At 40.5% G+C, this 25,530-nt stretch overlaps 1 protein-coding gene across 1 annotated transcript in view; it reads right to left on the reverse strand.

The window, feature by feature from the left end:
• Positions 1–2,421: 2,421 nt before the first annotated feature.
• The window catches only part of Cntn4 (contactin 4), a 353,211-nt gene continuing 330,102 nt past the window's right edge, over positions 2,422–25,530 (reverse strand). The window contains exons 13-21 of the mRNA XM_038319285.1: positions 23,241–23,399; positions 20,359–20,508; positions 18,852–18,922; positions 17,496–17,730; positions 15,810–15,922; positions 14,806–14,992; positions 14,261–14,373; positions 5,700–5,868; positions 2,422–2,522 (exon numbers count right to left, since the gene is read on the reverse strand). Coding sequence (XP_038175213.1) covers positions 2,422–2,522; positions 5,700–5,868; positions 14,261–14,373; positions 14,806–14,992; positions 15,810–15,922; positions 17,496–17,730; positions 18,852–18,922; positions 20,359–20,508; positions 23,241–23,399 — 1,298 coding nt within the window. The remainder of the gene's footprint in view (positions 2,523–5,699; positions 5,869–14,260; positions 14,374–14,805; positions 14,993–15,809; positions 15,923–17,495; positions 17,731–18,851; positions 18,923–20,358; positions 20,509–23,240; positions 23,400–25,530) is intronic.

The raw sequence follows: 25,530 nt of genomic DNA on the forward strand, positions 1-25,530 counted from the left end.
AAGAGAAGACCAATGTCCCTGCTCTCAAGGAGCTTACAATCTAGTTGGGAAGTCAAGGCATACATACAAGGAAAAGTCAGTAACAATACAGGAGTTAGGTTCAAATGCAAGGTAACAGTACAAGAGATTTCCAAAAGTAGTATCCTATGAAATACCAAATGAAGGGCTGCAGCAAATTCACAGGAAGGACATCACAAGAACAGGCATGAGGGAAGGTCTCACAGATGAGCTGGAGTGTTGGAAGTGCCCCAGGACAGGGTGAGAGAGTGTGGGGAACGTTTCATGGAGGAACAGCCATGAGACCAAAAGGCACAGAGGTGAGACCAAAAGCAAGCAGTGTTAAGGGACCAAGAAGGGCTGGGTGTGACTGGGTATAGGGGTAAGGGATTTAGCCTAAGAAGGGCCGTACGTGCTTAACTTTATATAGAGATTTTAAGATTTTGGGCAGGGAAACAACAGATACTCTTAGATCAAATATACAAAATCTTGGCTAGCCAAGGAAAAAATATTCTAGTCTCAGTTTCAAGATTTACATGGTTTTGATTCTCTTTGCTTCCAAGGAGGATTTGAAATGCTGTCTTCAGGGTTGTCAAGTCACCTTTGGAATTGGGTCACCTAGCTTTGGGTCAGAGCTAGATACTTTTGAGTGCCCCTATGGTCCCAAGCTGTGACTAGCACAAGGGTAAGCTAACAAATTCCCTGAAAGGCAGGCAGGAATAATGCTCCCAGAAGGCAGATATCTTTACAAATGACAGAATATTTATTAACAATACCTTTAAAAAAGATTACATATGCTAGATCACTGGTAGATATCATTTACACTGGGGTTGGGTACTACCTGGGGGTATCAGGTTTTTTTTTCATTCATTTTATTATTATGTTGATTTTTTGCATGTGATTTTTTAAAATCATGTTTTAACATAGAAGTAAAGCATATCAATCTAAGAAAAGAAAACAGATGAAATACTGACAATATTTTCCTGTTACCATCCTAATTTTCACACCAATGGAATCCTCACGATGACATTATTGGATGAATATAATTCGAAGGCTGAAAATCTATGTTATGTGTAAGCAAAGTGACAAATTACAGACAATCGTGAGCTCTCCAAAAAAGAAGCAAAAGGTGGCTGTGTGTTTGAATGTGAAAAGCTTCATAGAAAATCTCATTGCCTTCTGTATTCCACCCTTGTCAGCTTACAAAACATCCCCACTGTAACAAAGAGTTCTTCTCATAAGAATAAGGTTTTGTCGATATTGCCATCTTTCATTGTATGATTTTAAGATTTATGTAAAGCATATAAAGCAACCAGACTAGCTACTGCAAATAGGAGCGACATCAAGATACAATACATCTGTACTACTGATAGTGTATAGACTCATATGTAAAATTCTTTGCAGCAGCTCTTTGCTGAAATAGGAAATATTTTCAAATTACATATGTTATTGTCATTCAAAAGAAGGGTCCTATCATTACAGTTACACATGTTATCTATAAGAAAATTTGAAATTATAAATTCATTGACAGATTACTTATTAAAAAATTTACATTCAAAACAGATATGTCTAAAGAGTAAAATTACCTTTTATGCCATGAAAGACTTGTTTGATTATAGTAACTTTTTGTCTATGTTACTACAGGATATGCAACTTCCAATTCAATGTCTAAGATAATGCTACTACAAAGACGATGCTCAAATAAAACCTTACCAGACAATGCTAAGTACAGGGATGGGAGGATTTCACAAGGTGCCTCTTGGGCTGGGAAGTTTAGCTTTTGAGATTTGCAGTTCCTGAAACCATCTCAAGTCATGTTGAACAGCAAAATTCACAAGGTGGGAAAACATATCACATCTGTCAAAGGGACTCAATTCAACACATTAACCATTCAAGGGGTAATTTATATACAGCAGCCTTGAGTTTCAGATCCACTCTCCAGCTGTTTTGCCACCAGATCCTTGTAAAACTGTACAAGTAATTTGTAATTCATTTACTGAGATGAGTGCCAAACTCTGTCCTTAAAGGAAATCGTCTCAAATCATAATTGTGTGGTTGTGTTGCCCAGAGCATTTTACAGCAGAGGAAAAAACCAATATCTACATTATATGTTAACTTTAAAAAATTCTATAAAACACTAAATATATAATAAAAAATATGCATATAAGGACATATGTAAACTGCTTTGGTAACATCGTATTACAGATGTCTTCAGTGCATTGCAGAGTTTCCAAAGAAACTTCAGACAAAGCTAGATTTGCTTTGAGGAAGTACTGTATAACGCCATTCCTAACGAAGCAAAGAACATTTTTTCCAGTAATAAGATGTACTTGAACAACAATATTACTTAGTACTGGGTGTCTTCAAAACAACTAGCTAAATGTTGCTTATATTATAAATAGCAAGTCCTTTAGATAACTTTTGTCATAAACTAGACCTCGCTGTGAGAGAGATCATTATTGTACTGATGGCTGACAGTGTACATGCATTGGAGGTAGAAGCCCCAGATCCTCTTGCATAGGAATCTGCAAAGAGAGAACAAATTCATTTAAAAGGGTCTCATCCTGTATACAAAGGAAAGAGATGCTACACGGCTTCACCGAAACAGTATGACTAGCTGGGTTCTATAGAACCATACTGTATGTTCGTCCATCATCTAGCTGTTTATTTTATTTTTATCATGAGTGTAAGAAACACTTGTATGATCTAGTATGTGTGCATACACATAAGTATACATATGGAGGTGAGGGAACACTGTCAACTTTTTAGAAGGATGCCATCCACCTTGCTTTCTCAAGGCCAGGTCTCTTACTGGACTGGAAGTCATTAAGAGATGGATCTTCCTATCTCTGCATCCCTAGTGCTAGCATTACAAGGGTCTATGGCTATATCTAACTTGCTTTTTAAACACGGGATAAAGTTCATATTCAAATCTTCCATCTTGTGAGGCAAGCATTTTACTGACAGAGCTTTCCTTCCAGCCCTGCCTACATGATTCCCTCTCAATGATCCATTCACATCAGTTCATGATGATCTATCTGTGGGCTGGGAGCAGGCTAGGGAATAGTCTGCAGACTCTTCTAAGATTTTTTTTTTTTTATAAATTGATGATATCCATATCCAAAGTGGTAAATACTTCAATATTACTAGCAATATGTCTGATACAGGTCAATATGCCCCTGATGGAACAGCACAAAACTGATACTCCCTTTTGATCCCCACCTTTGTGCTTCACAGACAATGTGACACTCAGCTTTTCAAGCCCTTCTGTGGACCAGATATTGTCAGTGTTTCATTCGTCAGTTGAAAAGACTGGGATCCCAGGAGATGAGGTAACTAACTTGTCTAAGATTGCTAGCTAAGTGAATGGCTGGATTGGGAGTCGAAACCATGTTTGTCTAAATATATTTCTTTTGCTCAGACAAAATAATCATATTTTAGACAAACTTTTTCATATGGGTTGTACATTTTTTTTTCATAATAAAAGCTTTTCTGTTGTCAGTCTGGGTTTCTTTAAGGCAGTCTGATCTCTCCAATTGACAGAAACGAAGTCTCTTAAGGGAAGACATTCTCTGCTAACACTCAATCCTTCACTATTCATGCACTATATATGTTCCTGTCGTGAACAGGACTAAGGAGCACCAGTGAGCAAAAGGAAGATCTTTGATAAGAAGTTTGCGGTAAGATTTAAGCAGCGTGAGGTAAATCACAGTTGTGTGTTGTTGTAGCCTGAAAATTACTTTCATAGCTCACTGTATGGCTGGCTCCCTTTCAGGGGACATTAGAGCCCTTTTTTGGCAATAGCTAGTTCATCTATATAGCTAGTTCCAGGTCAGCCAAGGCTACTCGTGTGTGTGTGTGTGTGTGTGTGTGTGTGTGTGTGTGTGTAAGTATGAACTTCATCTCTGGGGCATCGCTTTTGGCCTCAGTTTCCCACTGTACCCCATTCTTGAAAAAGACAAGTACTTTTTGAATCCTTCCTAAATGAAAGGCAATTCAGAGAACAGGTGAAGTGACCTGGGAGCTGTTTACTATTCTGAACTGAGAAATTTTACAGAAGCCATTAAAATTGTTTCATGACTACTTTGCTGTTTATAAGACATAATAGCCTTCTCATCCTCTGAAAAATAGAATGATAGACACCTAGCAGAGACTTACTCCAGCACTAAAATTAGGATCTCAGTGTTAAGGACATCATCCATGGTTTAAAATGTCTTCTGTCCAGTGATAGTTTGGAAGTTTAATTCCAGCCTGCATTGATCCTCTAATATCCAGGCCTCAATTCCAAAGACCAGAAAATTATGTACCTAGATATCTAATGGCAACTTGAATGCTTATCTAATCTTTTCCTTATCATTATAAAACACTCCATAAACAAAGGGACCAGATAAACTAAAGAATACGATTCAGGTATTTATGGTTACTCTAATCCTGGCACTTAAGAAGCAGAAACAGAAGGATTCCTACAAGTTGGAGAACAGCTTCCTCTACATACCTAGCCCCAGGCCAATCAGGGCTACTTTTTAAAACTCTGCCTGCCAAAACAAAGACAAAACCAGTGGCGTCCATTGGCAGCAAATATTTTCAGATGCTGTATAACCAGAATCACTCTTTCTATATGGGTTTTTTTTTTTTTTCGGTTTTTTCGAGACAGGGTTTCCCTGGAGTTTCTAGAGCCTGTCCTGGAACTAGCTCTTGTAGATCAGGTCTGGCCTCGAACTCAGAGATCCGCCTGCCTCTGCCTCCCGAGTGCTGGGATTAAAGGCGTGCGCCACCACCGCCCGTCTAGATGTTTTTAAAATCACACTAAATAGTGCACAAATATTCATTAAACTGCCATTTCGCCACTCAACAGCTGCTGCCAATCATTATTCTGATTTTTTTTTACTCTGTGAATTTTGGCTTTTATTAAAATAAATAAAATTATACAACAAAATTAGTATGCTGTTGAGCTATTTATAAACATGATTTAAAACTTAACAGAATGCATTTCCTCAAAAAGGCTACTTTCACATACTATTTAACAACATTTTAAATGGAGACAATTAACTATATATAGCCATATGTGTTTTGCATGTAGATTTCATATACTCAATCAAAATATATCATGTTAACTTAAAAACATTTCCAACTCAAGACTCAATTACACAGGTTCAGTAGGGATAAAATACCACAGCCTTATGAAGAACATTTTGGCTGGAGATAGAGTTGTACATATTTAATTCCCTTCATCCCAGCATAAGGGAGGCAGAGTCACAAGAAATTCAGTGAGTTCAAGGCCAGTCTGTTCTGCATAGCAAGTTCCAGACCAGTCATGCTACATAGTGAGACCCTGTCTAAAAGAACAACAATGACATCATCAAACCTTTTTGCCTATTCTTCTTAACTGCATTGTTCAGTAAGCCAATGGATCAAAATTAAACAGCCCTCTGTGCCTTGTGTGGGAAAGTTTTCATATACTATGTTGGTTGGTCACTGACTAAATCCATGAAAACTGGACAAAGATTTTTTCTTTTTCTTTCTTTCTTTTTCTTTTTTTTTGTATGACATTTCTTGCAATCAGAAAATATTAGTGATGGAGGAAAGAGGCTCCTGTCATTTATCTTAATTATGACTCGTTCCTTTTCAATTTCTTGAAGTCTTGGGTCATCTGGGAGAATGCCACAACAGGCAGGGGGAAAGGGTGAGAAGAGCGTTCTTACTTGATATCTTTGGGATTCGGATTTGCTCACTGCTGCTGCCGTCTCCTCCATCGCTGAATGGCTTGATCTCTATGATGTAATCTTCATCAAAAGGTAAAGAAAGCTCCACTGATGTTTTGTTTGTTTCAATGACGGACGTGCTGCTTTGCCTGTTCCATCTGTACAAGACCTGCAGATATAGAAAGAGTGGGTGTCATCTGCTGTTCTAACTGATGCTCAAGATGTGGTGTTTGCTCTTTTCTATCTCTGGGTACCAGCTAAATGCAAGGTGATGGAAGGGACCTGACAGCCTGCTTACAGCAGAGGAGGCTCATTTGTGGTGAGGGTCATGTCTGTTGCTATTATGTCATGGAGAGAAGTGTTGAGAGGATATTTCAAGTGGGAAACAAGAGCAGCATGAATGGCTATTCTTTCAGTTTGGTAAACTAACATACACTGAAATGTAGAAGTCCGAATAGGATGCAGAGTTAGTGATACACCAGGAGCCTTAGCATCAGAATAGATTCGGATCTGTGTGGCCATGGGTCATTACCGTCACTTCACTGTTCTTCTCTTCCTTCCACTGTAAAATGGGGGAAATAACACCCACTTTTCAAAATTTTATAAAGACTAAATACAGTGAAGACTGGGTTCAAAAGACACATTAAGCATGGTCCAATGAGTACATAGAAAACACAAATTAGACTTGTTTATTTTTTCTTCTTCTTCTTTTTCTTTGTTGGGAGAAAGGAGGTGTTAAGAGAGGGAGGGGTGGCCCTGGGAGGCCTGGGAAGTGAGTGTGATTGGGATGCATAATGGGAAATTCCCAAATTATCAATAAAAATATTATGTTGGAGAAAATAAAGTATATCTATGCAGGCTTTAAGGAAACAAGATGAGTGCACGCAGCAGGAGCTCCAAGCACAAGAGATACCCAGAAGTTTGTTATTATCAAGAAATTTCTTGAAAGGCGACATTTCTACACACATAGATGATTTCTGAATGGCAAGGGCAGTGAGCTCTCCACTTTGCCTCCCACTGGGACCCTTTGTAGGGATGGCGCAGAAGAGGCAATCAGTGACAATCTGAAACTCCGTGGGTCTGAACAGGTTCACTCGTGCACCTTTGCTTTCCTTCCTGGGCCTCTTTGCTGAGTTTGGGCTGTAATTTATCTGATGAGGTGGCTGACTAGGTTTCCTGAAAAACACTCAACTGGGTCTCTGATGGACCTCCACCCAGTAGGGAACAAAACACAAAGGAATAAAAAAAAGTACACCTGCCATTTTGTGCCCAGCAACAACCATGAGGACAGCTACCTTGTAGCTTCTGACTCTTCTAGGTGGCTTGTCATTTTTACCACAATCCCACAATGCAGGTATTATTATGCCTTTTCACAGGTGAGGACACTGAGGCCCAGGTCCTCTTACACTGTGGAGAGGAAATGATGGGAACCTGATTCCCAAGCCGCGCAGTCAGAAAGCAAAATAGCTTACCTTCTCCAGCTTCCCACAGGATAAAACAGATGGAGCTGGAGAACACCAGTGGTCCTAGGCCTTGGATGCTCTGGGACACTTATTGGTGCTCTAAATCTGTTCTTCTTAGCAGAAGTAGGAGGGTGGGAAGCAATTTTGCTCTGCCTCATAGTCACCAGGCAAGATATTTAAAGTGTCATTTGCTCAGCCCATCCCTGGAGTTTCTAGTGGCTGAGAACCGAATGTTTGTCTCTCTAGTAAGTTCTCTTACCTACACCAATGCTGTTAGACCAAGGATCCCAGTCTGAGAACCATCGGACTTTAAGGTTTTCTTTAAGAGCCCTATAAATATTGATCTACTGAGATCAGAGATGAATGGTCAGTCTTCTATTACGAGACAGAATCAAACATAAGTAAAATTCACAAGATTTCCTTAACATAGTTTAGATCCCATTTGTTCTTTGGCATTTTATCACCTTAATTTATAGCCCTTTAATACAAGCTGGAAAACACAATTTCCTTAGGGTGGGAAGATTCACAAGCCCTCCTGTTTCCCACTCTGAAGCCTCAGCTCTACCAGGCTTGGCATCCCTTCGCTAATGACCAAGCGCCAATAAATCCTCAGCCACTGCTTCTCATCCCAGCCCTTCAGGAGAATGGGCTGGCTGATGGGATGCAAGGTCACATCTGGCTCAGAGGAACAAATTGCTTCTGTGATTTATTTCTGGTCCTTGCAAGGTCTCAGAGAATCCAACCAGTTTCAAGTATAAATCCAAAAGAAACATTTCCAAGAAAAAACAGCCTACTTTTTTCTTTTCCATTTTTTTTTCTTTTTTTCTAAATCAACCCCGCTTATCAATCTTGTGATAGTGGAGACTGTAATGTCACCTAAATAAAGGCAAGCAGAAGGTTTGCTGGTTTATTTACACCAAACCCTTGGTGCAGCTGACTGACGTGAAGGCTGTGCTTGTATCTGATATAATACAGGCGGGCAGTAAGAGAGGATTCTTGGGAATAATGATAACAACAGCAAACAGCGACTGCTTTTATTTCTCCAATGTCTTAACACCTCTCTTCTAAAGGCTTACATAGATCATCTCCCTAGATATGCTTAATTACTATTTTTTGACCTCAAAGATGGCAACCTATGACCTGGAGATAGTAGACTATTGCCTATAGGCCCATGACAAGTAAGTGTTGACCCCATGTTTAAACCTAAGTAGTCAAACTCCAGAGCCTGATTATTCATAACAATTTAGCTCCCACTTCTAGGTCAATTTGCTTTCCCTTCCTTGTCTCCGTCTTCATATGTGCAAAATAAGGGGATTAGACAATGAACTTAAAAGGGGGGAGGGAGGGAAACAAATGGCCCAGCAGGTAAAGGATCCTGCCACCAAGCCTGATGACCTTGATCAGATCTCCAGATCCACATGGTGAAAGAAGAAAACTAACTACTGGAAGTTGTCCTCTACCTGCACATACCTGCTGTATACATGGAGGTACAAGCGCATGTGTGTGCATGTGTGTACACATAGATACACATGCAAACACACACATAAGTAAATAAAATGTAAAAAATAAAGTCAGAGAGCTTGCAGCCTGAGGATTCTATGCTGCTGGAATGTATTATTTTTTTTTAATGCCAACCTTAATGAACTAAGAAATTATGCATGAAGGTTTACAGTTATTATTGAAAGATATGGCCATCATGTCTGCCATGGTTTGGATGTTTATCTTCTCTAAAGTTCCTGCTAAAAGTTAATTGCTACTGTAACAATTGAAAAACGTGGAACATGGTGACTTACATTTACAATCCTTTTACTAAAGATGCTGAGGCAGGAGGATTACTGTGTATTTAGGCCAGCTTAGCTACATAGTGAATTCCAGATCATCTATGGCTACAGAGTTGGACACTGTCTCAAAAAAAGGAACATTTAAGAAGTGATTTGACTCAGTTAATGATGGAGGACTCTCATTGGTTAATTAATAAAGAAACTGCCTTGGCCCATTTAATAGGCCAGCCCTTAGGTGGATGGAGTAGACAGAACAGGAAGAAGGAAGTGAGGAAGATGCCTCAGGCAGATGCCATGCCTCTCCTCTGTGAGACAGTCACCATGAAACCAGCCACCAGGCCAGACATGCTGAATCTTTCCCGGTAAGACACCACCTTGTGGTGCTACACACATTACTAAATATGGGTTAAAGAAAGATGTGAGAATTAGCTAATAAGAGGCTGAAACTAATGGGCCAGGCAGTGTTTAAATGAATACAGTTTGTGTGTTGTTATTTCGGGTAAAGCTAGCCAAGTGGGAGCCAGACAGGACAAAAAGCAGGCCCACAGCTCCTCACAACAAGTTAAGATGTGCCTGGGCTATGAGAGTTCCACCCTCATGGTGGGACTGGTGCTGTTGTAGGAATCCTGCTCCCTTTTAGTGTGTCTCAGTCTCTTGCCTTTTGTTGCATAATTACAGAGAAAGAAGACTGTCCTTGTTAGCCAACACTCTGGTGTTGAAATTTCCAGCCTCCACAAATAGTTTTTCCATTTATCATAAACTAGGAAGGCTCAGTTATTCTCTTATAGTAGCGCACACACAGACACAGATGCTGGTCTATACTTCTCATTGGAAACACCTGGAGCTAAAAAGGCCCACCTCTTCTGGACAGTCACAAAATCTGTTGCTATCATCACTAATATTTCCTATTCTGTTAAGTTGGTATATGTCCACCTCTGTACCCTCGTGCCTTCTGTCTACATATTTTCCCAGAGAGCTGCCTGCCTCGTTTCCTACTTTCATTCAAAGCCCAGATGAGATATAACTGCTGAAGTGACTTCCCTTGGCCTTTATATAAAATGGCACATCTTTCCTGTTTGCTCCCTGGCTCTTCTGCTCCTCTCACCCTCATACCTTTTTCTTTGTCACGCTTTATCTTTCAGCTGCTTTGTTTGCTGATTCCTGCCAAGCAAAAAAAAAAACATGCAGCCAAGGGCCAGAATCAGATCATACACTGATATGTTTAGATCTCAGGTTTGGATCTTCCAGAGATATTATTTTAGCACTTTTCTGTGCCTTTAAACTTAGGGTTAATAGACACTAGATTCTAGAAATTTTTTCTTTAAGGGTTTATTGAAGGTAAGATTGTTAAGAATCTTGGACAAATTTCTAGAGTGTTTGTTGAATGGGCTCAGTCAGCTTGATTCACTTATTTGCGTGGGTAGTTTATTTTGCCTGCCCGAGAGCAGATATTATTCCTTTAAATCTGATTTTCGGTCTCAGGATCTTTATATATCCATAAATGAGGTCAAACTTGACTACAGAAAGATTTCTGGCAGTCAGATAAAAGCCAAAATTCCTCAGGAACTTTTGAAACTGGTTCCCATCTGCCAAAAAGTAGTCATTGTCTTTACCTATGATAGAAGGGGCAAATGGCTACGTGTGGCACCTGTCAGCATATCAAAGCCCACACTGGCCTCCAGGCTTCCTCAGTATCACAAATGCCTGTTACAGATTTCAAAGTCCATGCTAGCATCCAGGACCTTGGCTGCCCCCAGTTACTCACCCTCATTATAGTCCTCATGACTTGTCCACTTCACACAGTCTCTCTGTCTCAGTGGTTCTCAGCCTGTGGGCTACAACCCCACAGGGATCACACATCTGCTATCCTGTATGCTAGACATTTCCATTATGATTTATAACAGTAGCAAAAGGTTACAGTTATGAAGTAACAATGAAGTACTTTTATGGTGGGGTCATCACAACATGAGGGACTGGAAGGATGAGAACCACTGTTCTGTCTCTTGCTATCCTCTTGCTCTCTTGCTATTCTCCCTCTTCTCTCCTTCACTGTGCTCTAGTCTCTATCTCCTGATATCTTGCTGTCTTCACTATTCTCTGCTGCTCTCCCCTTTCCCTAGACCTGGCCATGTCTAATCTGTTTCCTCCTCTCTGGACTCTTCTAGACGCTTCTGGATAGTTTCTCTCTCTTATTCACAATAAAGACCTTCCTCCTAATAATGAATCAGTCATATCAGCAGTATCTTTACTGTGCCATCTCAAATACACTGATGTCATAAGTAACTTACAAGGTACCCTGGGCCTCCAATATTCTAAAGTCCATTTATTATTGAGACTACCCTACCTAAACAGGAGTTGAATGGACCCACACAACAAAAATCACAATATAAAAACCATTACTATAAAAAACTTCAGTATAGAGGAAGGAAGGAGAATTTAAAGTGTAACTATGGTATAAGCAGAGCCTTTTTTTGTTTTGTTTTGTTTTTCGAGACAGGGTTTTCCTGTAGTTTCTAGAGTCTGTCCTGGAACTAGCTCTTGTAGACCAGGCTGGCCTCGAACTCAGAGATCCGCCTGCCCCTGCCTCCCGAGTGCTGGGATTAAAGGCGTGCGCCACCACCGCCCGGCTTAAGCAGAGCCTTTTGCAATGTGACAAGTTCCCTGTCAAAGATCATCTCTCCCAGAGCTAAGAGATCCACATTTTCCTTCTATAACCCCAGCTCTAAGTGTGGCTTCAATCTGTGATATCAAGGAAGGGAGCAGTTATACATTTATAGCCTTAAACATTCACACGCATGTGGAACACTCAGTATGTATAGCTAGCTAGTCACGGTGAGATGCTGTGGGATCCAACAGAAGTACAGGGAGTCCAGTCTCTCTAGCTGCATCCTTAAAAGGGAGATGTTGAGTTGGAAATCAAGGACTCAGAAAGTGTTTTTTCATTGGAAAGTGTCAAGATTTTACCTTGCCACCCTGTTTTTCTTTTACAGTCACGACAAGTATCCAGAGCATTGTGCACAGCTGACTCCACCTATGGGTGATGCCTCCCACATGTACCTTCCTGTCACAGAGGGGCTACTCTATATTCTCACAGCTTAACTCCAAAAGCTACAAATAACATGCCTAATGCCATACAATATGACCTCCTCAGCTGACCTGATATTTGAATCAGACAGAGAACTAAATGTCCTAGTTTTAATTCATTCCCAGACTTCATTCTCTTTCTACAGAAATAAAAACAGTTTCCCTAAATCATATATGAAAAACAAAAGTTCTCTTCTGAGGAGTCAAATTTTGGCTCAGTTGTACTTTACAGAAGTCAAAGCTGTCCAAGAATGGATGGACTTGGCTCAAAGGAAAATGGTGTCTTCTCCACTGCTGGAAGCAAGCAGGTGTTTGCTACACCACTTTTTACAGAGATGCAGAGAAGGAAATTCAATGTGGCATTCAAGTTAAGAGCATTTTGCTGCCCGTCTCGACTCAGGATGCGTGACTTTGTGTAAAGCTTTTCATAAACTGTTGTCACCATGGCTATGTGGACATGCTCTTAACCGCTAGTGATTTTTCAATAATCCTTTAAAAGGAAAAAAAATGACTTTTCTCAAAAACTTGCAAGTCCACTTTCATGAACCCTACTGTTCTTTTTATTACTTAAGGAAGTTTATAAAACCAAGACTATGCTTTTGAAATTTTCTCAAGGTGAAGAGCTTGGAAGTCAACATTTCAGGAGTCATAAAATGGAGAAGAATTCTACTCATCATTTCAAGTCTCTAGATAGCTGAAGCATTATGCTTCTGAGAACATTGTTCTTCTTCTAGCTAAACACCTGCAGTTTCTTCCTTCACTCCTCACAGAAGTTGGGACCAGAACCCTGGTCATGGTCTGCTCAATGTGTAACCTGGTCTACACATTTGGACACCCCCAACCCTGCTACTCCTTGCACACATCAGCCTTCATTGCTTGCACATGTGTTCCTGCCCTTGCCCCTTTGAACTGGCCTTACAGTAGCTACTTTCATCCTCAGCTTTAAAAAGAACACATCATTTTCACTTTCTCACTCACTGAAGCTAAAGGTCCCATCAGAAGTCCAGCTACCTTGAGATGTCCACATTGGAAGAAAGTCCAAGTTCCCGATGGGGAGAGAATCATTGGGTGGGTGATCTCTGGCCACACTCCATCTTTTGCAAAGTCATGCCAGGTGAGAAAGTCACATATGTATGATCTATATCAGGTTCTCACTACAGAACTCTTCATTTAAGCCAAAAGAAGATTGTAAAATTATAAAACTGAAACCTAACCGTTTTAGCCCAACTTTAGGTTACAATGGGAGGTCTAAATCTAGTCAAAGGCTAGAGAGATTGCTTAGCCTTCAAGAGTTATAAACTGCTCTTATAGAGGTCATGAGTTCAGTTCTGTGTCAGGGAGATCAGAGAATTTTGAAAGCCCAGCTCCACTAGAAGAATCACCATCTTTTTGGTGTATGTGTGCATTCATTTTCTCTTTAAAGATAGGCCAGCATTTACATGGTCTGACAAACAACATTTTCAGCTTATTTTCTTACAAAGAAAGCTACTTTTAGAAACAAGAACAGGAATGAAAATGACATTAGACAGTTAGTATTGTTGATTAAACACACACACACACACACACACACACACACACACACACACAAAAGTCTCGCTGCCAAAAGCAGAAGGTAAAGGGCTGCTTTGTTGGGACTTTGTAGCCTCCCAGTAACAGGGTCTTTAACCATTTCTAATCTAGGCTGTATAAAGCTAAAGTTTACACGGAATTGTAGCTTTCTTATGTGTTCCCCAGAGGGATCTAGAGGGTAAGGGCTTGGTCTCCAGCCTGAAGTGTTACTGGTAGATGATGGAACTTTCAAGGAGTGGACTTTGTGACTGCAGAATGGAATTTCAGTCTTTTTCTCTCTCATTTTGTTCCTGGTCACCATATAGCACACCTCCCTGCTATGATATATTGCTTTGCCAGAGGTGCAAAAGCAATGGTTAACCAACCATGGACTGAAATCGCAACTGTGAACCAAATTAAACCTTTCTTTTCTTTTCCAAGCTGATTATCTCGGTTATTTGTTAGATAAATAAAAAACGGTCTCATCCAGATGATTGTCTAAACCCCGAAAAGCTAGCACAGAGCACATACAAAATTTAGACAGATATACTTTAGGGTAGAGATTCCTGAAAAGGCCAGAGCAGTGACATCAGGGAAGAATGAGGAAATGAAGCACCTGCTGCCAGCCAGAATCCCTTCCTGCTAATAGCAGGATTAGGTGTCCTTGCAAAAAGAAATTACCCACTTTGTATCCTTTTACTTCTGACTCATTATCCAGGGCCTTCACTTGATCCCAGTTCAGGATAATTTTGGAGTCCGATGAATTCCATATGATGTTTCCAGGGGGTTGGCTTGGTGCTATAAAAAAAATTAAGATAGACGAAGTCACAGATTATTAAATCTCAATGGATTCTGAGGAATGTCTCCTTACTAGAATTCTAGAGTAGAGGCAATTTAATGGGCGATTGCACTAATATGTGTCTTCAAGGTCACTGAAATCTGACGAGATACAGCATTGCAAATGGAAAAAGATTCAGTTGGTCGCCTACCATTTATAGCTAAAAGAAGTAGTCCTTCCTAGTGAGGAGAAAAACATTTATCTTTCTGTCCTTTGGAGCAATGAATTTGGCATGGTATTCTGAAAGGTTCAGTTAAAATGCTAAGGTGCATTTGAATCCATATAATGATACCAATTAGTATGCAAATGATCCCTGGGAGGTGGGGATAGGTAATGAACTTGGAGTATGTTTGATGAATTCCCAAAATATTTCTGAGCAACTTTGTCCTTACGTGGCTTTCTGGTCGTGACATTGACTGTCGCACTGGAGGGTCCTGTCCCAGCTGAGTTATATGCCTTGACAGCTAAGTGATACAGTGCACTCCCTTTCAAGTTGCTGATTTTTGTAGATGTCTGATTTCCAACTGTTCGTATTTTTCTAGCATTTTCTTCCTTGTCATCATGTCTCCAATATTTTACCTGAGAAAATAAAAAAGAATGACCATGGAAATCATATTCTCCTGGGGATATTTCCAATGTCATCAGGTAATAATATTTTTATGCAAGTCCTTATGATGGAGTTACATTTCTGTATTAATTCACAGACAGAACTTTTAGAACAAAGAGATTCACATGATCTGTAAAATTAGCCACAGTAAGAAAATCTCCTTTTCCTTTTTCTTTTCTACTGACATGGGCAGTCTGGTAGATCATCAATGGCTACTTCTTATATTTTCCACAACTTTTGTTTGAGTCCAGGTGATTCTGGGTATGTAAGACAAAAAGCAATTCTTTTTAAAGATTTTATTTTTAAAAAAAAATTGTGCGTGTGTCTGTGTCTGTGTATGTATGTATGTATGTATGTGTGAATACAGGTATCTACAGAGGCCAGAAGAGTGCATCAAATCCCTTGCAGCTTGACTTATAGGCAGTTGTCAGTTACCCAACAAGGATAATGGAAATGGAAGTTGGATCCACTGCAGGAGGCATGAGCACTTTTGACTTCAGGAGCCATTTCTCTATCCTTATGAACATGTCATCTTTAAGCTCATTTTGCCAATTATATTGTGAATTTTTAGGTTTATAAATGCACACACATATACAGACACATTAGGGCATAAATATGGATAAAGGGCAGTCTCCAGTAGATTCTTTAGTGCTTCTATTAATGACGTGGTAAAACTAGGCCTCTAGAACAGATACCTGTGTAGGGTGGTGTGGGTCTTCTCCCACCAGTGAGAATGTCTTAGAGGTCTCACCAAGAGACACAGGTAAAATGTACATATCTCTAGCTTACCTCATAGCCTTGAATCCGCCCTCTATTCTTCCCCATGGGGGAGGCCCAGAAAACTTCGATATCTGTGGCAGAAAGACTCCTGGCAAAGATACTGGCTGGTGGCTTGGTGGGTTCTGCAAATGAATTCAGAATGTTACCACTCAGTCAGTAACATCAGAACACGCTTCTAGAAATGGGGATAAAAGGTAAATAGAAGCCATGGTCATAGAGCTGTCCTTAATACCTGTGAGACACTCAGCATTTCCCCCCCACCAAAAAATAAGCAATTACTATGTGGAGGGTCATGCTTAGGAAAGAAGCACTTCTAAAGTCTTACAAACGTCTACCCTGCAGGCAAGTGGAACTAAAGTGACCCCAGATCAAGTTTAGCAATATGTTCTCATGGTCAGCAATTCTTTCAAGTAGATCTTTCTTAATTAAATTAAGTAATAGTCCCAGTTGCTCGATTATGAAAACAAGAGAGAAAGAAACAAGAGCAGTTAACTGAATTGATTACGATTCAAGGAAGCTGCATAGCGGCTTAGTTTTAAAAGGTAATCTTTAAAATCCTAGACAAATAATCTATAATTTCTGGGGCTCAGTACCCTTGGATGCAAATGGTAGACTGAACCAAGAGTTTCTCAGATTTTAATGATTTTTTGCCAGACTTTTCCAAGACTTATACATCATTTGTATATGCAACTCTTATTTCAATACTGTACCTTGCAGAAAAACCTAGTTCAGCCATAACTTAAATAAAAACATTGACAAAATATTTCCCTGGTCAGCTCTGTACTTTTTAAGACACAATTCAACTCAAATCAGCATATAACTATTTGATACATTTAAAAGTTCTTCTGTTCCAGGGACCTACAACTTTTATAAAAGAACGACATCCTCATTCTCTGATGATTACTCCTTACAACATACTATAATTAAACTCCTTTTAAAAAATAAAGCATTCATCTGGTACAATTTAATGCTAACTTGTGTACTCCTCTCCATTGCACACTTCAGGAAATAGGACACTGAGATCTCTCTTTGCTTCTCCAGAGAAGTCATAATAGTGAGGACCCTTGACCATCGTGACAGTGCATACATACAACCAAGCTGCGTCATGGTCCCCTCTCCTAAGAAGTCAGAGTTAGGGCAAATGGCTTAAAAACATAAATGATAAGAGAAAATGAAACATTCAATCTGATTATTTACTGAAAATCATGAAATATGATTCCTAAAAATAATGATAACTGATAGGTACATGGTATTATGTATCACTAGATAGACATCGCATTATGTATCAATAGATAGATACAGACATAGAAAATATGATCTGAAGATAACACAGAAAACTTGTAAGCTTGGTTGGTCCTTAAAGCAATCAGCTGATGGAGAGCCCTATGTTTCCATATATGATAGAGTCGTATTTAAGGTTTTTGTTTGGGAGACGGGTTTAACTGTATACCCCAGGTAAGCCTCAAACTGGCTAACCCCCCTCAAACTCTCATATTCAGGAATCCTGGGGTGTACACACATAGCCAGAGTTGCTGTGTTCTTAAGTGTGTGTGTGTGTGTGTGTGTGTGTGTCAGAGAGTAAATCAATGCTTTTATAGTATTCTTGTATATGCTTCTGTTTTATAACATTTTTATACTCTACGAAAGGAACACCACTTGAGAGTTGAAGAAATATCAAGGTAGCATGACCCCTACCCTCTTCAGCAGAATACACCAGCGTGGTGGGGCTGAAAGGGCCCTCTCCTTTGTTGTTAAAGACACCCACTTTAACCTCAAAGGGAGAGAACGGGCGCACACTTTCATTCCTGAATACATATCTGGAAGCGTCAGCCGAAGCCAGCACCGTCAGCATCCAGATCATTTTGCCATGTGGCCGGAAGGCCACCACATAACCAAAGCCTCTGCCATTCTGTAATTCCTCAGGGACTGTCTGCGGAGAAACAGATATGGTACTCAGAAAGCATAGTAGTTTGAATATTCATTAATTATAACATGAATTATTTAATATTAAATATTAAAGGTTGTTCCCCTAATTGATTCAAACATTAAAGAGTACTCCCCTAATTGATTCAACAATTAAAGGTTACTCGCTAATTCTTGCCTTAACTGATTCAAACATTAAAGGATGCTCCCCTCATCACTTTATTTTGGGTTTTATTCTCAACAATCTTTTAAATGTAGAGATATCCTTTAACCTGCCTAAGATATTCATGGGGTACCAGAACAACTCCAGCCATGGAGAATGAAATGAAGATCTACAGTGGAGAGTTGGGTTCTGGAGAGGTGAACTCAACTCTGACACAGATACAAAAATGATGACTAATTTACCACATAGCTGATTTCCTAAAAAATAACCCATCCACTGTGCTCCATCTAATAATATTTTCCTTCGGTGCCAGATAGACAAAAGAACTCACAAAAGAAGGCCACCTCTGCTCAGGCAATATCTTCCTCCCCTCCCCAGCTAGGAGAAACTCTGAGCTCAGTTGGGAGGGAGGAAGAGATTTCTTTCCTTTCCCTGCTGGGGCTTAGGGTGAATTACGGGCTTTTTATTCCAGGGGACATTGTCTAAAACCTTTGAGACACATTTCAAACCTCTTTTGAAGCTCCCACCTCCTCTCTCAAAATCAATTTTTAATAAATTGGTGACTAACCTTCCTCCAGGTTGTTTAAAGAAATACCTCGGAGCCCAGCAGCAAAGCCAACTGCTAGGAAATTGTTCTGGGACACTCAATCTATAGCTGGCAGATGTTTTAAATCAATTGGCCATGCGGCAATTCAGAAAGAAAAGAAAGACCAACTTTCTCTGAACCAGACTTCCTTATTTTTTTTAACTTGTGTTATCTCCTTTTTCGTGATTGTTTTTCTCCCGCAAGGAGTCAAATTAAAACTTGTTTCAACAATGGGTGGCCAAGCACCTTCATTTCCTGATAGACATTAATAGATTTCTTAAAAACAGAGGGGGACCATTTCTAGCTTCCTGTCATATGGAGGAAAATAGCAAAATAACCCAGACAAATGCATATCCCTTTGGTCCTGCGACGGATTTACCTCCCAGGTTATAACCAGTTCAGATTTGCTGCCTCCACCACCACTGACGTTAGCTGGGGTGACTTCGGGGACTGCAGGAGACAAAAAAAGAAAGCAAGTTATTTCAGGTACTAATGGCAAATGTGGGCCAGTAAGGTTGCCCAGATAGGGTGACTCACTGTTAGTGAATTCTTGGGCACGTGTCCCTTTGTCTTTTGGATATCAGAAATAATAGGCACAAAAGGAAGAATGTACTGGTTTGAAGAAGCAAAATGTCGCAATGAAATTGCTATGATTACCTGTTTCTGGTTCATCAGGGTATGCATGTTACCAGGTACTACCGAGCAATTGCTTAGCCCTGTCCCTAATTACCTATGAGTTGCACAGAGAAAGAAAGGACCGAAGAATCTGTCCTCAAGCTTGGTTAGACATTTATTAGCCATGTGACGGTAACAAAAGAGAGACAGGACAAACTGTGCCCACGTGGAGCTTACAATCTAGCGGGAGGTTGAAAACACATGCAGAATATCACAGAGAGACTTGGACAACACCCAATGATGTCGCAGACAGAATGGAGAAGAGCAGCTGTGTTCTGGAGCAGCAGGTTGCTCAGCCGAGCACTGGGCTAATGGCTTCTCAGAAGAAGGTGAGCTTTTGATCTGGGTGTTGAAGAAAGTGGTGGACATAGGTTGAACCCTGGCTCACTGTGCTTAACCTCTCTGATCCCCAGTTTTCTCTGTAAAAGAGGGGAAATAAGACTCACTTCCTTCTCTGGGTTGTAGGGAGGAACTGAGTTATAATTTTGGAGCTGGGGAAAGAAAGTTGAGGATTAGTTATGCTGTCAAATAAATGAAGGACTCAGGCAGAGTCTTTAAATAGCTAGCTGGGAACTGCAGCTGGTACCTCAGTATATTCCCTTAAAGTCAATGATACATACCTAGATGGATTTTTTCATCAATTCCAAAAACAATGTGAAATTGTTGGTCTGCTTAGGATCTTGCTATGCTTTTGCAAATCATTGTAATTTTCATGGCTGGGAACTCTATAGTGACCACACAACAGGATCTCCCAGTTTACAAGAGTATAATCTGACCCAGCTGGGTACACATTACTTTTATCCTGTGTTCATCATGCAAGCTTTAGGCAGCATATTCTCATCCTTCACTTGTGGCAATGGTTTATGTCTTAAGAAAATCCTAGCAAGGATTTCTGAGGAAATCTTCTCTGAGCATTTGTGACTTTTTTTTTTCTTTTCTGGCACATGAACTGAAGAAGAAAAAGTTAAACAGAGGCACTATATTGTTTTTTTTTTTTTTTTGCTATACCAGTGGATTCAATAAAGAGGACCAAGAACTTGATTAAAGCTCACTACCCACAAGGTTGGAATTCTACTGGCCGAATATATGGTCATTATGATCACTTAAGGGGAAAAGTGTGTAAATATAGAGCTCATTGAAACTAAGTCAAGGTTTCTCCTTAAGGTTGGCAGCTGCCAGAACTGGCCCTGTATAGCTTGAGCAATACTCACGAGCCTCTTCTGTTCTCCGTTTCTCTGAGGGCCGGCTGGGTTCCCCAATGCCAATCACATTAGCTGCAACGGTTCGGAATTCATACTCAACCCAGGGGTTCAAACCCACCACAGTTGCTGTGAATGTCTTCCCATCAACGAGTTCTGGAACTGAAAGATATGGAAAGGTGGGTGAGAGGGTTTAAGAGCATCCACTCACTTCACCAAGATGGAGAGATGGTCCCCGCCATCACCACCATCACTCCGACTTTGACGGAGGACACTGTGGTTAGCCTGCTGGGATGATGAGGGACTATTAACATGTTTTACATCTATCTCACAAAAATCTATTTCACACATTTCTCTTTATCTTCTTCTGTGTTAGGCTCTTTGCCATAGTGACGAATACCTGGGAGCAACAGTTTAAGAGGGATAAGGATTTATTTTGGTCCACGGTGTCAAAGGTTGGCTGGATTCAGGATTCAATGCCTGGGTCTTGAAGAGCCAGGCAGAATACCTTGGTGTTGGGACCATGGTACCTCAGAGCTGGAAACCTTGGTGTCTGAGAAACAGAGAGACAGCAAGAGGCCAAGGACAGGATGCTCTTCAAAAGGGTACCCTCAGTGACATACCGCCTCCAGCTAGACCCACCTCCGGAGTCTTTGTCACTTCCCACACTAGGGCCTAGGACCAAGCTTTTATCACGTGACCCGTGGGAGGGGGGTGATTTCAAGTTTAAACCCTAATGCTCTTGTTACTTTCAGTTGTAGCAATACCTTTTATCATTCTTCCCTCACTCATACTAATGCACTATTTCCTTTTAGCAAAATTTTACTGTCATTTCACTTAGGTTTTAATTATTTTATCAATCCCAACTCTCATAAATATTTCATTTTTCTTTTTTTTTTTTTTTTTACTGAAATGACATTTGAGGAAGAAATTAGACAAACAGGAGTTCCTGTATGCAAGACACAAGGGATATCTTGCTCCAAGGGATGATGGTTGTGTCACCTTGATGTCTTGAAGCAGAAATAAATATTAGGTCCAACTTTATGTAATCATGTTGTTTTAATCCAATTTTTACAATGTAGTATTTGCATTCATTCTTTGAGAAATTCATGTAATGGATTTGGATCACCCTCCGCCCCAACCTCATTCCTTTAGTTTATCGCACCTCAGAAATGGGTTTCTGTATGTTGACACTGTCTTTCTGTGGGTTGAAAGAGGTGCTTTTGAAAGAAAGGTAAGAAAAGTGAATCATTGTCTTCACCCTGCTAATCACCAGATCTCTGTAAAACCTGAGTTTCCTCTTCTGAGAAAGAGGCACGGTAATGACCCTTCAGCATGAATAAAATAATTTTACTTTATTGTTAGAACACCTGTAAGAGTTATACAGCATTATACAGTGAATGTAGAAAATATGTGGGGTGAGCATAAGGCAGTGAAACAGCTTGGGCCTTTGAAGAGTTTGTATCAGCAACTGGTGTCTGGTGTTAGTGAATTCATGAAACAAAGAGAGTGTGAGAATTACTTCACTATAATAATCAAAAATTGTTGCTAATAGTGGCAACAGTAATGGTTTGAACTTGAAGTCACTACCCCAGGGTCACATAATAAAAGCTTGGTCCTAGGCTACTGGCCCTAGTTTGGTGGTGTCTCACTGGGGGTACCCCTTTGAGGAGCATCCTGTCTGTTTCTAAGACACCATGAGGTTTCCAGCTCTGAGATACCATGGTCCCACCACCAAGGTATTCTGCCTGGCTTCAAGTCCCAAGCATTGGACCAAAATAATTCCCTCTTAAACTGTTTCTCCCAAGTGTTTGTCACAATGACACAGAACCTAATACAGAAGCAGAAAGGGGGTGGGGGAAGCATGGACTAAAGTTTGTGAAACTGGTTAAAACATTTCCATACCTTTTCATCTCCAAATCAGTTATATGTGCAACTGGGGCAGCCAGGCAAAAGACTCGACGTAGTTCTTAGATATTATGCTCCTGACAGATGTGCATGAATCTTGCAAAGACTGATTGTAGGCCTGCATTTTCCACTACTTTTCCAATGTGGAACACAATGGTATGGAGGTAATTTTAGGTAATACGCAGCTCAATGCATTTTACTTTTATAAATAGTTTCAAGCTTGTTTAGAAAATAAAAATACCCATAACAGCACAGTAATAATCCCATAGATACTAATGTTCAGACTCAGTAACAATAATGTAAGTTAGTGTAATACGAATCTAATTGGTCTTAATAATAAAAACCTGGAGTCAGATATGAGGTGGTAAAGCTGAAAGATCAGAGAAGCAAAGCAGCCGGCCACTAGTTCTTAACTCAACAAAATTCTCAGACTGAATGGTGTATCCTGTCTCTCTAAGTACTCAGACTATATGTCCTCAGCTCCTGTCTCCTCCCACCTTATATTCCTTTCTCCGCCCAGCCATATCCCTTCCTGTCTCCACCTTCCTAGTTCTGACATTAAAGACCTGTGACTCCCAAGTACTGGGATTAAAGGGGTGGGTTACTATCTCTTGGCTCTGTTTTTCTTTTAGACTGATTCAATCTCAGGTAGCCCAGGTGACCTTGAACTCACAGAGATCCAGATGCCTCTACATCCCCATTAAAGGTGTGTGCCAACACTGCCTGGCCTCTATGGCTAATTAGTGGCCTGTTCCACCCTCTGATCTTCAAGTTTTATTTGTCATAGCACAAACAAAATATCACCACAAGTTAGTGTGGAAGAAAATTTCAAAGAAACTAGAGTTGGCTCCTATGTGGGAGACAGAGACATAATGTATCATTTGTAGCCATGTTGACCTAGCTGTTTCCTCGTTCTTTCATATTTCATTCACACTTCATTCTAGAAGCCTCTGATAGACACCAGCACTCAGCGTGCAATATGGTACCTGTACTGACTGCTTGCCAGCCCACGGAGAATGGCGTCCTCGCTTGGATGACGTACATGGTGATGGGGCTGTGGTTGTCAGGTCCAGGTCTCCAAGAGAGCTGAGCAGTGGTGTCTGTGATTTCATCTATAGTCACAGCTTCTGGGGGACCTGGAGGGCCTGGGAGAGAGCAATTCATTCAGAATCGAAAAGATACTCAGATGTCCAAGTATATAATCCACTGACTTGAATTGGGTGCTGACTCACTCAGTCATTTATTTAACTACCCACATATCTATCCCATCATTTCTTTAGAAAAAAACCAGTGGGTAACAAGAACCCTGCTTAATTTTGAAAGTATGGTGATGAACTGACACATGCCCTTGCTTGCAGGAGTTCACAGAATAGAGGGGGGAACCACAAACAGGCAAACTAAGTGTTATAATGGAATACCTTGATGTTAGCAGAGAATGCTGGAGCACCATCTGCCATCCTAACTGCATCTAGTGGCTGCATTTTCTCTTATGCCAAGGGACTACTGTGAAAATGGTTAATTCTCAAGAGTCACAAGAACTTCCTCTTCCTCAGAATAATCCCCAAATGGGGCTGGAGTCTAAAGTCCCTCTGGAGCAGCTTCTATAAGTCATACCTAAATTTTCTACTCATTCCCCTGATGATTGTAGCTTCTCTACTTTCCATGTACTTAAATCACTGAACGGGGAAAAAATCATATTCAGATGAAGGCCTGCAGCTTGTATAGAGAGGGATGGAAAACAATTAGGAGGGGAAACATCAATTGGGCCAGAGTAAAGACCCAGAACGTTCCCACTTGTGTGTATTAGAAGCTATGCCCAGACAGTTAAATGCATTCTTAAAAATTGTAGCTTAAACATTACTTGAAATAAAAGGTGATGGCAAGGGACATGGTGACACCCCCCCCCATACTTGCTAGACAAATAAGGAGAGGTTCCCCAGAGGTATTTTTCTGATTCCCAGATTAGCAATCACGTTAGTTCTCCAAAGGCTGCTGGGCTGTGTCACAGGGACAAGGTAGAAAGGAGACCTCTCACAGAGTGGTGGGAAGTTCGTGGAGATTCTGAAACCTCACCCCTTCACCTTTATGCGACAGCCTGCATTCTCTTTGCTTCTTTAACAATCTCTTTCAGAGATTCACAGGTGAGGCTAAATTTATCTTCTCCCCCCACCACTCCCGAGTGAAATGTCTCCAAATGTGTAGGCTGGAGCTGATTAATTTTCCATGGTGACATTTCAGCATGGCAGTCTAATGTCACCTAGACAGAGCTGAGGTAACCTTTGATCTTTTACTCCTAATAACCAGGGCAAATCCAGAAGACAATATATGCTCCTCTGTATCTGACCAGTGTTCTCCTCCTCAGATTCTACCCCTTTTCTTTGTGAATGTTGTTTGGGAGCCTTTAGAACTACTGCAAATAGAAAAGTGTTCCCTCTCAACAGCTCAGAGAATCAAATCAGTAGGAAGTATCTGAACCCCTTTGTGATTGCTCTGTAGGAAGAAAGTGAAGGGGTGGCATGGACCTGTCACTGGAGGGGCTTCTCTCAATCTTTATCTTTCTGTCACCTATCCCCACCAGTGCGTGGCTGCGCTCTTGGGGAGTGTTGACTTCGTTTAAGCGAAGTTGGACCCTTCTTTCAAAACAACAAAAAATTGTCCACTGAGCAAACTGTAACATGTTTTTGTCACATGACAAGGACAGCTATTTTGATGCCAGAGTCTGCTTTTCACACAGGGAAGGGGGGCCTTGCTAGAGGCCATGAGATAGCTGCAGATTAAGTAAAGCAGCATCAGGGAATTAAAGAATCCAGAGTCAACACCATCCCAAACCCTTCCTTGTTCCAAATGGGAAAACCTCTACAGGCTGAATAGTGAAATGCATTTCTGTCTCTCTACTGCAGCGTGCACAAATGATGCAAGGACAGAGCAAGAGGAGATAAAATAAAAGATTGTGGCTTAAATGTCATATTACTTTATTGGCCTTATTAACTGATTAGGCTAGAGTTTCTTTTACACTGCGCTTGCAAATTCCTCTCGGTATCTAGTGCTATTTTCTGTGAAATGAAGTATACAATATCATTTCAGAACTTCAAGTTCTACTGAGTTAAATATTTATTAGTCTAATTTATTGGTTTTTAAACTGCTGATCTGAACATTATCCTAATTAAATAGAGGATAAATTACCAGCAATAGAATTCTTTTGTCCCTAAGGGGAGAACAGATTAGCTCTGGTGTGTTTTTAAAATGGAAATAAACACATTTCTATAAGTGACTCTA

The sequence above is a fragment of the Arvicola amphibius genome, chromosome 2 (genome assembly GCF_903992535.2).
Source record: "Arvicola amphibius chromosome 2, mArvAmp1.2, whole genome shotgun sequence".
Taxonomy (NCBI): domain Eukaryota; kingdom Metazoa; phylum Chordata; class Mammalia; order Rodentia; family Cricetidae; genus Arvicola; species Arvicola amphibius.